Raw genomic sequence first — 13,739 nt, forward strand, 5'->3', positions numbered from 1 at the left:
CAATTTTCTCTTTGAACTCTTTTCCACGTTTGTCTAAATAGTTTTTATTTTTTCCTAAATATGAAACAACTTTCAACCATATAAGAAGAATTTGATAAATTACATCAAAACCGCAATGCAAACACACATAAACTAGAGTGAATATATTGGCGGAGTTAGAAATTTTAGGGAGCCCGACAAAAATTTTATACCATGTTTTTACTAATTTTACATCTTGTTTCTACTAATTTTGTCTTTTATTTTGTCTAAAAAATTTGCCCTTGATTTTGTCCAAAAATTTCATACCATATTTTTAGAAAATTTCTTTACCCACCTCCCTATGGGTGGTCACCTCCTGCGAAAAACCAAAACTACCCCTGCTTCGGAAGTTCATTTCCGAAAGCGTGTTTTTTTAAAAAAATTGACTTACTTCGGAAGTTCATTTCCGAAACAATTATTTCGGAAGTTCACTTCCGAAATACTGCGATTTCTGCAGATTTATCAAAACACTCCCCCTCCCCCAATCATTTACCCTAAATCAAAACAAAAAGTGGCAGAGGCGAAAATTTGTGCAAACGGAATTCCAAAGCTGCATCAAGGCTCCAATCACACTGCTAAACAACATTCAAAAGCCCTCAATCCTAACACTTTGTAAGTTTTGAAATTTTTAGATCTATTATTCAAATGCATGTTATTTAGGGTTTTAATTACATAAATGATATATGGCTAGGTTGTTAGTAGTATTTAGGTTGTTTAGAAGCATTTTGATTTGGTTTGAAGGTTGATTTAGGGGTCTGGGATGGAAGTTGCAGAAAATTGCATCGCAGGGGTGTTTCGGAAGTTCATTTCCGAAAATACCTCCCTCCCAGTTTTCGGAAATGAACTTCCGAATTGTATCAGAAGTTCAAATTTTTTTGTTTTTTATTTTGTCTCGCATATTAATCGATTTCAACTGTTTACAGGAACATGTCAGACAACCAACAAGCACGCAGGACTGCGTCTTCTAAAGAGGGCGCTAAGGGAAGAAAGAGTTCTTCAAAGAAGGAGGTGAAGGAGGTGAAGGAGGTGAAGGAGAAGAAGAAGCTTTTGACTGGTTCTGCTTCTCGTCCCCTGGGAGTCCATGGCTCGGACGCGCAGGCTCAGCCTTCAGGCGTGATCAACGCTGATGGTTCTGATAATGAGTGGGATGAAGATTGGTATAATTATCTTCATTCGGAGGAGTTCGCTCGTCGGGAAGAATAACGTGTTTTTTTTGTTTGATGTGTATTTTGTAACGCTCGTCGGGCAGAATAACATGTTTTTGTTTTGTTTTGTTCTGATTTCGGATTGTATCGCACAGTGTATTTGTATTGGATTTATCATGTTAGTTTTTGGAAGTGGTAACCGGGGTCGGAACATATGACGGATGAGGTGGATGTCTGGAGGAAGTAGAACTGGAGACACGTCCACCACGAGACAAAGTAGTCAATCAATGTAAGCTATAGTTTATGATTATCATCTGGGGAGGTCATTTCTAAAAAATCAAGATTAAAAATAATTAGATTTTTTTTCCAATTTTTTGTAATGACGTCCCCTGATGATAATGATAAATTATAGCTTACATTGATTGGCTCCTTTGTCTCGCGGTGGACGTACCTCCGGGTCTTCTTCCTCCGGACATCCACCTACTCCGTCATATGTTTCGGCTCCGGTTACACCTCCTCCGTCATTTGTTACTTTCAGTTGTACGTATTTTTATTAAAATAATAAATAAACCTTTTGAAATTTGGAAGCCTTTTTTTCTCCCCACCACTCTCTCATCCCCACCTACCCGTGTTTAGCAATATGTAACTTTAATTTTATATAATATTATCGTTGTAATTTTCACCCGATTAAATAAAGCGAATTGTTCATTTTCTTCTGTCCAGACCTATTTTCGGAAGTGCATTTCCGAATTCCTCCAAGGGGGGTGCGCTCGGAGATGAACTTCCGAAACACCACATTTTCTGAAAAGTGACTTTATTTCGGAGATGCATCTCCGAAATCAATATTTTATATTAAAAAAAACACGTTTTCGGAAGTTCATTTCCGAAAACACCTTTTTTCCAAAAAAAAGTACCGTTTCGGAAATGAACTTCCGAAACAAGGGGTATTGTGGTAAATTCACCGGAGGTGGCCAAGAAGGTTGGGAGGTGGGTGAAGAAATTCTCTATTTTTATTAATTTTGTCTAAAAATTACTAATTTTGTCTCTGATGTTGTCTAAAATTCAACTATTAAGTGGGGAGTATACAATGAAATGAGGAGTTGAGCCCGGATGCGTGTCCGGGCTCGCGGACTGTAGATCAGCCCATGAGTGAGTATAATAAAAGAATTTGAAGAGATATTCTGACCATAAAAAATTCCAAATAATAAAAAAAGTGTGTCATCTATTGTGTACTAATGTGCATTCGAATAACTCAAAAGCCAACCAAATGTCTAGGTCGATAACCTAAATCTTACTCCCTCTGTCTCATAATAAGTGTGTTATTTAAATTTTACACGATTCTTAAGAAAATGATTAGATGTGTTGATTTTAATAATAAAATCAATATCATTTACTAAAGTATTCTTATTTGTTGAAAAACGTAAAAGTTAATATATATATATATATATATATATATATATATATATATATATATATATATATATATATATATATATATATATATATATATATATAAAAGGATATAGTAGTGGAAAATAATAATAAATGTTACATTTTTTTAATTAAGAGAAAATATATTAAAAAGGAGGAAAAACAAGAACACAAGGGGGGACCAAACCGAAACCCTTTAGGCAAGAAGTCTAAGCTTAGGAGTGTCATCCTTGTCAAGCAAGAATTCTCTAATAATATCCGGATAAACATGAGAAAACCAAGAAAAATTCTTAAGTCTAAAGCCTAAACTAGCCATGAAATCTGCACAAAAATTGGCTTCTCTATATATGTGTGTGATCATGAAATCCATATTAAGCGTGTAAGCACGACACTTGAGCCAACGAGACTTGATATTCCACGGCACCAAATTAGAGTTAGAGAACGCATTCACAACCGTAATACAATCAGATTCTAGCCAAAGCTTATTCCACCCAAACTCCGAAGCCTTCTCAATAGCTACCATGACGGCACTAAATTCCGCAAAATCCGCTTTCCCATCTCCCAAGAAAGCACCAAAGCTGCCACAATGATCACCCTTGTAATCTTTGAAAATACCCCCGCAAGAACTAATCGATGGACAACCTGTGGCCGCTCCATCAATATTCCCTTTAATCCATCCCAAAGGAGGCGGCGACCATAAAACATCCATGGAACGAATAGAGCGAGACGGATTAATATCAATGCCAAAACCCTTTAGAAGAGTGAAATTGGCCATGGAAGAATTAGAAGATTTCTTGGTGTTATTTCCCACAAGCTTGGCAAGAGCACTGATATGAACAGTGCAGGATCTCCAATGAGTAGATATATCTTCAAACCTGGAAAGATTTCTTGCCTTCCAAACTTGCACAAAAACATTTACAATACAAGCCGTAATGACGTCCGCTGCTTGAGGAGAACAGCAGCCAGTAGTCGCAGCATAACAGTCAGAGATGGAAAAGAAGATATATGGAATGTTCAGCATACCTTTCAGCCAAGACCAAATCTGACGGACAAAGCGGCACTCAAAAAAAATGTGTTGAGAGGTTTCTTGATGCGCAAAGCAGAGATTGCAAACTGATGGAAAAGAGAAACCACGCAACTTCAGATTCTCGTCAGTGGGAATCTTATTGTTAATCAATCTCCAAACCATCATAGAATTCGAAGGAGGAATAATAGGATTCCAATAGAAAATCTTCCAATGCGCCACCGCCGAGGACGGAGAAACAAATCTGTATGCCTCTTTGATACTCAAAATCCCATTATCTGTTCCTGTCCAAATCAAATCGTCCTCTGCCTCCACCAGAGGAAGAGATATCGCGGAAATTTTAGGCAGCAGACTCGGGAAAGCTGTTGTGACATTGTTATGAAACTTCCAGCTTGAATTTTCCACATGGTCACACAGTTTCGAGGTAAGCTTACCGTGGAATTGAGAAGGAATCTTAAAAAAGTTCACCAAAGAATCCCCGAGCCAATTGTCAAGCCAAAAGTAAACACTCTTGCCGTTTCCAATAACCCATTGCATATTGTCCTTAACAGTTTCAACAGTTTCCTTGATACTACTCCAAATAGAAGATTTTTTGGAATATTTCATGTAACAGTTAGCCCTTCGAACCCTGGCCGCTAACACTCTGGCCCAGTCTTAATATTCTAACAAAATGTTTATTTTGAGACATAGAAAAAATGCAAATGAGACACTTATTATGAGACGGATGGAGTATTATATTATCTTCCTAACAGGGAGCCTTAGGATAACAAATGTTCTCTCCCCATTTGTAAGGAACCTTGTATTCAAACTTTACATTTTTCAAACAAGATTGAACTTTTGTTATTTTTTAAGGAAGCTATTTCAAATATGACGTTTTTTATTTTACATGACACAAAACCAAAAATAAATATATCTATTTACATGTTTTTCATCTTCTTAAATCCCCAATAATTATAACTAGACTTTCTTTTTATAGGAATAAAGAAGAATAACGTTAACAATAAATATAAATAAATTAAATTTGATTATAATAGTATTTAAACTATATTTATTTTAAATTGTACTAAAAATTATAATTATTCTGTAGTAAATTATACAAGCAAAAGGTTAATAAAATAAAATATTTTAAAATTTTGGACTAATATATTTTTCTACAAACTACTTAGTTAGAGAGTGTAAAAACATTATAGGATAAAAAAACTGTTTTAGTTTATTGACATTTTTACACTGCGGTCTATTATTATAGCACTATAAATATATTAAAATTAAAAAAAATTAAAAGGTAGTAAATCTATTATGTCGACTTATTTAAATAAATAAATAAATAAATATATTTATTATTATTATTACATTTATTTTGTATTTAGTATTAAAATATAAAATAAACTTAGTTATGCTAAAAAATTATGAAAATAATTTTAAAAAACATAAATACCTAATGAACAATGTTTCTACAAACTACTTAGTGAGAGAGTGTAAAAACATTATAGGATAGAAAAACTGTTCTAATTGTATTGACATTTCTACACTGCGGTCTATTATTATTTATAGCACTATAAATATATTAAAATTAAAATAAATTAAAAGGTAATAAATCTATTAAATCGACTTATTTAAATAAATAAATATATTTATTATTATTATTATTATATTTATTTTGTACTTAGAATTAAAATATAGAAATAAACTTAGTTATGCTAAAAAAGTTATGAAAATAAGTTTAAAAAACCTAATAAACTATGTTACTATAAATTATAAAAATAAATTAAAAAAATTTAATAAACATGTTATACGAATGAAAGTATAATGGAAATATTTATAAAATGTAATACAATACATAAAAAAATTAAAACTACTAATTGCTCTAAATTTCTAACCAATACATTTGACTTTTGACATTGTTTTTGTTTATTTCTTTTGTTATTAATTAGAATAGTATTAACAGTTGTATTAATATTTTAATTTTAAATAACTTATTTAAAATATTAAAGATATACAAAGAAACTTATATTGATTTTTAAAAAAAAACTCTATTTTTAATATTCTTTAGTATAATCTCCTTAAATGAAAAGTTTTTTTTTAAAGAAAAAAATAATAGATATTCAAAGATAAAGGTTGAGAATGAATTAAACAACAAAAGACTCAAGAAAAAGAAGGAAAAAAAAAAAAGAAGAGAACAATAATACTAGAGCAACAACAAAATTGCAGTGGGAGAACAATCATCCCACAAAAAAAATCTAAAAATAAAAATCACTCAAGAAAGCACCACTTATTAAAATAAAAAACAGCAAACTTTACCAAAGCTCACACCAATCCATCATACATACTATCAAGAGAGGAGAAAAATACTTAACAAAATTTAAACCACTGAACATCTCTAAAATAGATTCAAACTCATGATCTATTATCGATCTCGACATATGATAAAATTTTGAAGCTAATCAAAGGAGTTTGAGCTTAATAAATATTTATTTAAAACCAATTCAAACAAAATGGTGATTTATCTGGAGGATAGATCTCTTTGAATGGGAGATGGAATTATTGCAACAGTTAATCGAAGAAATAGTTCAGACTCTTTCAGAACTGGGCGAAGGGACGACGCTGTTTGGCTCGTCGATCCTTCTGAGAACTATTCTGTTAAATTAGCCTACTCCACCCTATCAGATGCTAGTAACTCGGGAGACCAATCGCTTCATACCAAAGTGTGGAACAAGTTCGTTCCTCTTAAAGTGGCGGTGTTTATTTGGCAAATCACCCAGAATCGAATCCCGTCAAAAGAAAATCTATGTAAGAGAGGGATATTAAGTTCAGACAATTCATTTTGTGAAGGAGGATGTGGATCGGTAGAATCCACAAACCACATTTCTTCAATTGTCATTCCGTAACCAAAGTCTGGGCCGATATCGCTAGATGGTTAGGGGTGATTACTATATTTCATAACTCTACTGCTGTGAATTTTAATGCCTTTCCAGGAGTATTGCAGCGAAATAAAGGACAGGCTCGCGGAATTTCCACAATTTGGTTCGCCTGCATATGGAGCATTTAAAAAGCTAGAAACGCGAAGATCTTTCAAAACAAAGATATCTCTTTCTCGGTGATTGTCGAAGAAACTAACTCCTCTCATGGAACTGGCTGAGAGTTAATTCAAGAGCATTCACCTACTCCATTTATCAGTGGCTATCTTCTCCGATTGTATGCCTCAAAGCATTGAAATGACGGTGGAATTAACTTTGGTCTGTCCTTTATTGGTCTGGCGCTTAAATATCTTTCATGGGGCAGAATGTAGGCTTTCTTCTCCATAGAGTTCATGATCGTGATAACAATGGGCTTTGTGGAGGTGTTTCTTTTTATCTACTATGGTGTATTAGGGGGATTCTTAGTTTTAGATTGCTGTTCTTGACAAGCACTATTGGCTAGTGAGTATGGAGTATCTTCATGTATGTCTGTTAGAGTTGCTGTGTTAGAATTGGTGCAGTTAATTTATCAATCTGTATTGCCACTCTTTGAATTCTAGCATGTCTTGTGCTAGCTTGTTTAATAATAAAATTTTTGCCTTCTCAATAAAAAAAAATGGTAATGATTTTTTTTTATGGATTTTTCTAGAATTTATTCTATGATAACTATATAAAACTTTTTAGAAATAAATAAGTAAGAAAGGTAAGAAACTACGTAGGAGAATTAAGTATACAAAAACATTGTCCAAAAAACCTATAAAATCGACAACATACACAAGTCTTTTTCATTCTATTTGATTGGATGGTAATTAAAAAAAAAAAAACTCTTAAGTAATTTTTAATTCTTTAAATAAAAAGTACATTAGGTTTTTTTTTCTAATTATTGATTTTTCTTATAATAGGGTGTTTTTAGTTTTTTTTTTTTTTAAATTGAGTTATTTAAAAGTAAAAACTCCTACTATCATTGCTAACATTTTCCATTTATTATTAATTGAAAAAGAAACGAATCTTATTATAGGTGAAGATGATTGCATGGTCATACAATGAGTGGATGTCAAGCTCACGTCAGTCGCCAGTTCAATCTTTTTTCCGTACCATTTTTGTTTCTAAATCTCTTGAGTTGAGACCTCTTGAATAGAAGAAAAAAAAATATTTAAATAGAAAAAAAAATGAAGAGAAATCATTGATAATCATTCAAACAAGTTCCTTTACTTGACTTTTTTTTGCAAGTGGGTGCAAAGAAGCTACTAATACACTTTTTGATGATTTTATTGAATCTCATTTCCATGAATTTGTACCATCATTAGCGTTCGTAATACATTGGTCAAAATGTGTATCATGGAGTATCACCTTAATCATTGTTTCCTCTAACACGCATTCTCATGAAATTATAGCAATTGTTAATTGTATTTTTTTTTATAGATTTAATTATTAAGCAACTCTCTCAATTTTAAAATGAGTGTCGTTGTAAAGAAAAAAAATTGTTTCAAAATAAATGTTATTATCACTTTTCAATATAGAATTGATTATCATCAATTGTGTTTTTTACCTTATTTATAAATAAAGATTTTTTTTCGATTCATTTAATAATGAATATATATGACCAATTATTTTATATATATATATATATATATATATATATATATATATATATATATATATATATATATATATATATATATATATATATATATATATATATATATATATATTTCCAATCAATGCCATATATATAAGAAGATATTTTTTTCCCTCGCATCAATAATCAATGTCATATATATGTACATGTATTGTACACAAGATTTTTATTAAAATATTGTACACTTTCTCTTTTAATTTTTAATAAAAAATTCTCATTGTTTTTAAAAAAGATTTTCATCAAGATATTTTTTTTAAATTAAGAGATTCATATATTTACATGTATTGTACAAAATATTTTCAAGATATTTTTTTAGATTTTAAAAAAATTTCTCATTGTTTTTTTCAATTTTATTTAAATTAAATATTATTCTATTAATTAAAATTTAAGAAATAAAAATTGAAAATATGTATAAACAATAAATACAAAATAATTTAATTCAAAATAAAATTAATATATTTTTAAATAAAATGTGAAATAATATCCAAATCCATATAATTGATTAGATATATTATTTCATACACTTTATATAAAAAATAAATATGTTTTAATCAATTATATATATCTAATCAATTATATATATATATATTAACAAAATATTTTTTTCTCACATGAGTCATCAATTTCATGTATATTTATATCTATTTATGCATCTTAAATAAAATATTTTGATACTTCGTAGTCTTGCTTTATATAATTTTAACGTGCGAGAAGAAAATCGTTATCAAATATCTTGTTATTGTTTCTTTTTCACAAGTCTATTCATCAAGTAAGTTTTCTTTTTCTTATATTTGAATTGTCATTGACTACTTTTAGTTATAAGTTTTATGTTCTTATTAGAACATTTAAATATATAGTTTGTTTATATTATTATATTATTTTTTAGTTTTTGTTTTTTGTTATGTTCTTATTAGATCATTGAAAATAGTTGTAGTTTAGTTTTTTATTTTTGCAAATATATATATTTTTTAATTGAGATGAAAAAAATTGTATATTTACAGAGATCAAATGTGTATTTAAACTTTATTTGAATATTTTTTTATGGACAGAGTAAATTTTTTATATGATGGAAGAGACTATTTTGGATGATGAACTTTAATCAAATACTAACTTTTGTGAAGAGCCACAAATTAATATTGTTGCAGAAGAGAATATTGAGCCTTATGTAGGAATGAAATTTGATTCATTGGAAAAAGCTACAAATTGTTACAAATTATTTTCTAAAGCAAAAGGATTTGGAATTTGTACTCGATCAAGTAAGCCAAATTATTGCATTTTAGTATGTGTTAGAGAGGGTAAACTACCAGTGAAAAGTACGAATGATGATAACGTGGAAGTGAAGAAAAAATATTCAACCATGAGCATGGGATGTCAAGCATCACCTACTATATCAAAACAAAATAATAACCACATGTGGACTGTAAAATCACAGGACAATAATCACAATCATGTCATGGCTAGTCCCAAAGGTGTATCTTATTTGAGGTGTCATAAAAATATGAACAGTGCTGCAAAAAATCTTATTGAGAAGTTTAGTGAAGAAGGTTTTCCTACTGGAAAGGTTGCTTCAATGTTTAATGAAAGTGATTTAGCTTTTTCTAATAGAGACGGTTGGAATCACATGAGAAGTTATAAACTGAGACTGTTTAGCTTCAAATTAATACTGCTGATAGTGGACTTCATTTCTGGTTTGGTATGCCCCTAGAGTAGGTTTGTTTGTCACCAAACTGGGTCAACAATTATTGATGTCATTTATCTTTCTGTTTGGCATAAATTTGTGTATATACCTTGCTGATGTTTCTTGACAGATCACATGTCTCGACATCTCTCAATACATCTGGATCTATTGCACCAGAATTTCAAAAACGTTTCGTTTTAGTCCTTTTAGTCTAATTTGCGACGAATTTAGCGGCCGATTTTTGAGTTTTTCCGTCGCTAATTAGACCAAAAAGACTAAAACGGAATATTTTAAAGAGTTAAGGGACCAATATAAACATTTTTTAAGTTAATGGACTAAAATGAATCTTGGGATAAACTTACGGGAAAAAAAATATTTTGCCTTTTTGTTTTTACTATAAACACCATAATCTTTTTTACATATTTTTAAAAATGGTCAATAAGTTTAATAATATTAACATTTATCATATTTACTATTCCTTTACACAATAAGCCCAGTCAAAAATAAGAGAAAAACAAATTATTAATAAAGGAAGCATGTACATAGTATATCAATGGTTATAATGAAATTAGGTTTTCCATGTTTTGGAATATAGAAAGACCAAGTACGATTAGGGATGTGCAAAATATCTGATTATGATGTCCAAATCCATAACCAAATATAAACCACTTTTAAATATTCGGATATAATTGAATGGTTATTAACCGGTTTAGTTATTAATGGTTTAGTTATCCATTCATATATTCCGGACATAATTAAATGGTTATTAACCGGTTAAAATATTTTGGATTCGGTTATAATCCGGTTATTATCCAAATCCAAATATTTTAATTCTCAAAATATATTTGTTTTTTTTGAAGAAAAAAAAATTTCACATAAGCATTTATATTTTGAAAATTAGTCCTATTGAAAAGAAAAAAAAATGTAATGTAGAACTAAAAGTAATTGGAAGATACAAAGACAATGAAAATTGAAGGAAAAAAATGTAATATAGGACTAAAAGTAAAAATAAAATAAATGAAAGTAATTATGAAAATAGTTAAGATAAAAATTGAAATTAGAGTATGGAAAAATAGTTTAATTAGTCTTTATTAGTATTAGAATGCAATTATGGTGATAATTGATTTTTTATTTTAATTAATAAAATAAAATTAGTTAATATCTAATTATTACATATTAAATTACATTACACCTTTTCTACAAGCTCTTTGTCAGATACTATCTTTTGTGTTGACATTGCTTGAGATCACTTGAGGTTTTAGATAATTTCCACTTTGTTTGTCTTCTTCGGATAGTCAAGTTCATCAAAAACCATTATACTTAGGTTTGCATCTTTAATCCTTTAAGCGTTTTGCTTGACTTGTTATTAACTATCCTTAGTTGTCATCATCATCAAAAGTTGATGTTTTGATTAAAGGTCTATTACCTGTAAAACAAACCTCCACAAGAGAGACAAAGAAGTATACCACCGAGAATCTTATGGTGACTTCATCGTCTAGATCTTACACCACCGTCTTCTTTCAATCGAGATTGCAGTTGTGATTCGTGACTTTGGAATCAAAAGAATCTTATCTTGAAAATTCGTGAAAATAAGACATTGATTCCCACTAACGATGTCATTATTCCGTAGTGGAACAGTAAATAGGTGGAGATTGAATGAAATAAAGTTCTTATGCGACGGGGTGAGATTTCGGTACAGTTGAGCAGGGATGTACTTACAAGGTTAACACTACAACACACAAGTCAGTGAATGAATGAGAAAGTAGTTTGAGGGTGTGAAAGAGAGAATATCTGAAATGATACATATTCGTCTAGTTACATCTAACGACGATGTGCAACCATCAGGGGACGAGGATTGAGTGTGAATGTCATGATTTCTGGTACTCTTAATCCTTAGCATCTTGGTATAGCCTATTATGGTTGGACTTTTATGTCTTTGAGCTTATTGTCGGATTGGAACAAAATTATTTTTTTTTTGTAAAAGAAAAAAAGATATTATTATTAGCTTAATCTATAAGCATAAGTTATGCTACAGAAAGAGAATAACAATATTAAAAATGGAACAAACACACCATTTCAAAAGCATAGGCAATATAAGATGAAAAATGCCTCACATTCCCCCATACAAAGAACACCAGAACTAAATCTAGACCACCACAACTCAAGCCACGGGCTTGAAGACACCAAAATATTACCATAATAAAATTTAAGCAAGAAAAGTTCAAAAGTAAAAGCTCTATATTACACCAGCCACAACCCTAACTACAATTCTAATTGAGCTATAGTCATTTAAAGCACTCTACCCTGAAATTCTAGCAGCGGCTAAATCATAATGGCTAGGCTCCAAATCAGACAAATGCATACTAACCAACAACTCAGAATGATATAAAACCATCCTGATCAAAATACAACAGTTAAACAATGATTAAAAAATCCACCACTTCATAAATAACCAACTCTTAGGCGAACTCGAATCATTCCAAGAAATTAGGCAGAGAATCTGAAGAAAAAAAGCCTAGTTGAGAATCAGCCTTGGATTCTAAAACCATTATGATACGTTACACTTCATCGAGTTGTGTTTGATGCTCAACCTATTCCAAGATTGTCTCTGGACATTTTCAATCAATAGATCCACAGAGGTAATCTTTTTTTTTAAGATAGTGTTGTTTCTTGCTTTCCATATGCTCCAAATGGTTGAACCATATCACTCAGGCTCTGATAGCAAGGATTTTACTACTCTTCATAAGGCCTTCGAATTTCTCTAAATGCTCACATCTATCATTTGGTAGGAAAACTGATACGTAGAGCCACCTATTAATGTAACCCTAAATACCTACAAAAGGTGGACACTCAAAAAAGAGATGAGATACGAATACGTCCACTTCACACCCTTCAACATTGTGAGTATTGTCCTGTGAAATGGCTCCTCTTCTAATTTGATAGTCTTGGGTTGGAATTATCTTGTGTAATAATGTCCAAACTAGGCATGATACTTTTGAAGGAACTACATTGTGCCACACCGCAGACAAAGTTTTGCGACTCTCTAGTCTATTATTCGCACTCAGTTGTTGATAGCTCTCCTTAACTGAATACGAATATGTTTTTTCTCTAACTCCTATATCTATGTGATAAATATCTCGCCACCACAACGAGCTATTCCTATCGCAAATTATGTTAATCCCCTCGGAACTGCCATATCTATCCAACCACATTTTAAACCAAAGGCCAAATCTCTCTTTTCTTATTTTCCAAATCCCCTTACCTAGTAAGGAATTGTTAAACACGCGTAAGTTCTTTATATCCACCCTCCCTCTTTTATAGGTCTACAAACTTTATCTCATTTGATCCAATTTATCTTTCTTACATCCTCGTTACCTCCCTACAAGAAACTTTTAAATAAAGATTATAGTCTAGAGATAATACCTGACGGAGCTTTGAAGAAGGATAAGAAATAAACGGGGATTGCAGACAAGAAAAAATTTAACACTACCACCCTTCCTCCAAACAATAGATGTTTATGCTTCTAATTTGACAATCTTGATCTCACAATGTCCATCGTCGGTTGCGAAGTTTTCTTTCTTATTGGTTTAGCTCCAATAGGAATCTCAAGATAATTTAATGGGATTGATCCTACCTTACACTTTAGATTTTTGGATGCATCTTGGAGCCAGCATTTACAAATGTTACCCCCAAAGAGACAACTTTTCTAGAAGTTGACTTTCAGGCCCGACATCATCTCAAACTAGATCATATTTGCTTTTATGCTCTTAATATTGGCCCACTTCTTTTCTCCAATGATTATTGTATCTGTGTATTGAAGGAGTGAGAAAATGTTCCTTCCTTTCTCGAA

General features: G+C 31.0%; 1 protein-coding gene across 1 annotated transcript; it reads left to right on the forward strand.

Moving 5' to 3' along the window:
• Positions 1-304: 304 nt before the first annotated feature.
• On the forward strand, positions 305-1,396 carry LOC131617241 (uncharacterized). The gene is made up of 2 exons (XM_058888575.1): positions 305-630; positions 942-1,396. The coding sequence occupies exons 1-2, from the start codon at positions 320-322 to the stop codon at positions 1,219-1,221; spliced, it is 591 nt and encodes a 196-aa protein (XP_058744558.1). The 5' UTR covers positions 305-319; the 3' UTR covers positions 1,222-1,396.
• The last annotated feature ends 12,343 nt before the right edge of the window (positions 1,397-13,739 follow it).

The sequence above is a fragment of the Vicia villosa genome, linkage group LG7 (genome assembly GCF_029867415.1).
Source record: "Vicia villosa cultivar HV-30 ecotype Madison, WI linkage group LG7, Vvil1.0, whole genome shotgun sequence".
Classification (NCBI taxonomy): Eukaryota; Viridiplantae; Streptophyta; class Magnoliopsida; order Fabales; family Fabaceae; genus Vicia; species Vicia villosa.

Coding starts and splice junctions, on each gene's coding strand:
- LOC131617241 (XM_058888575.1), top strand. CDS start 320: ATGGGTGGTCACCTCCTGCGAAAAACCAAAACTACCCCTGCTTCGGAA. Junction 631..941: donor GCCCTCAATCCTAACACTTT/GTAAGTTTTGAA, acceptor AACTGTTTACAG/GAACATGTCAGACAACCAAC.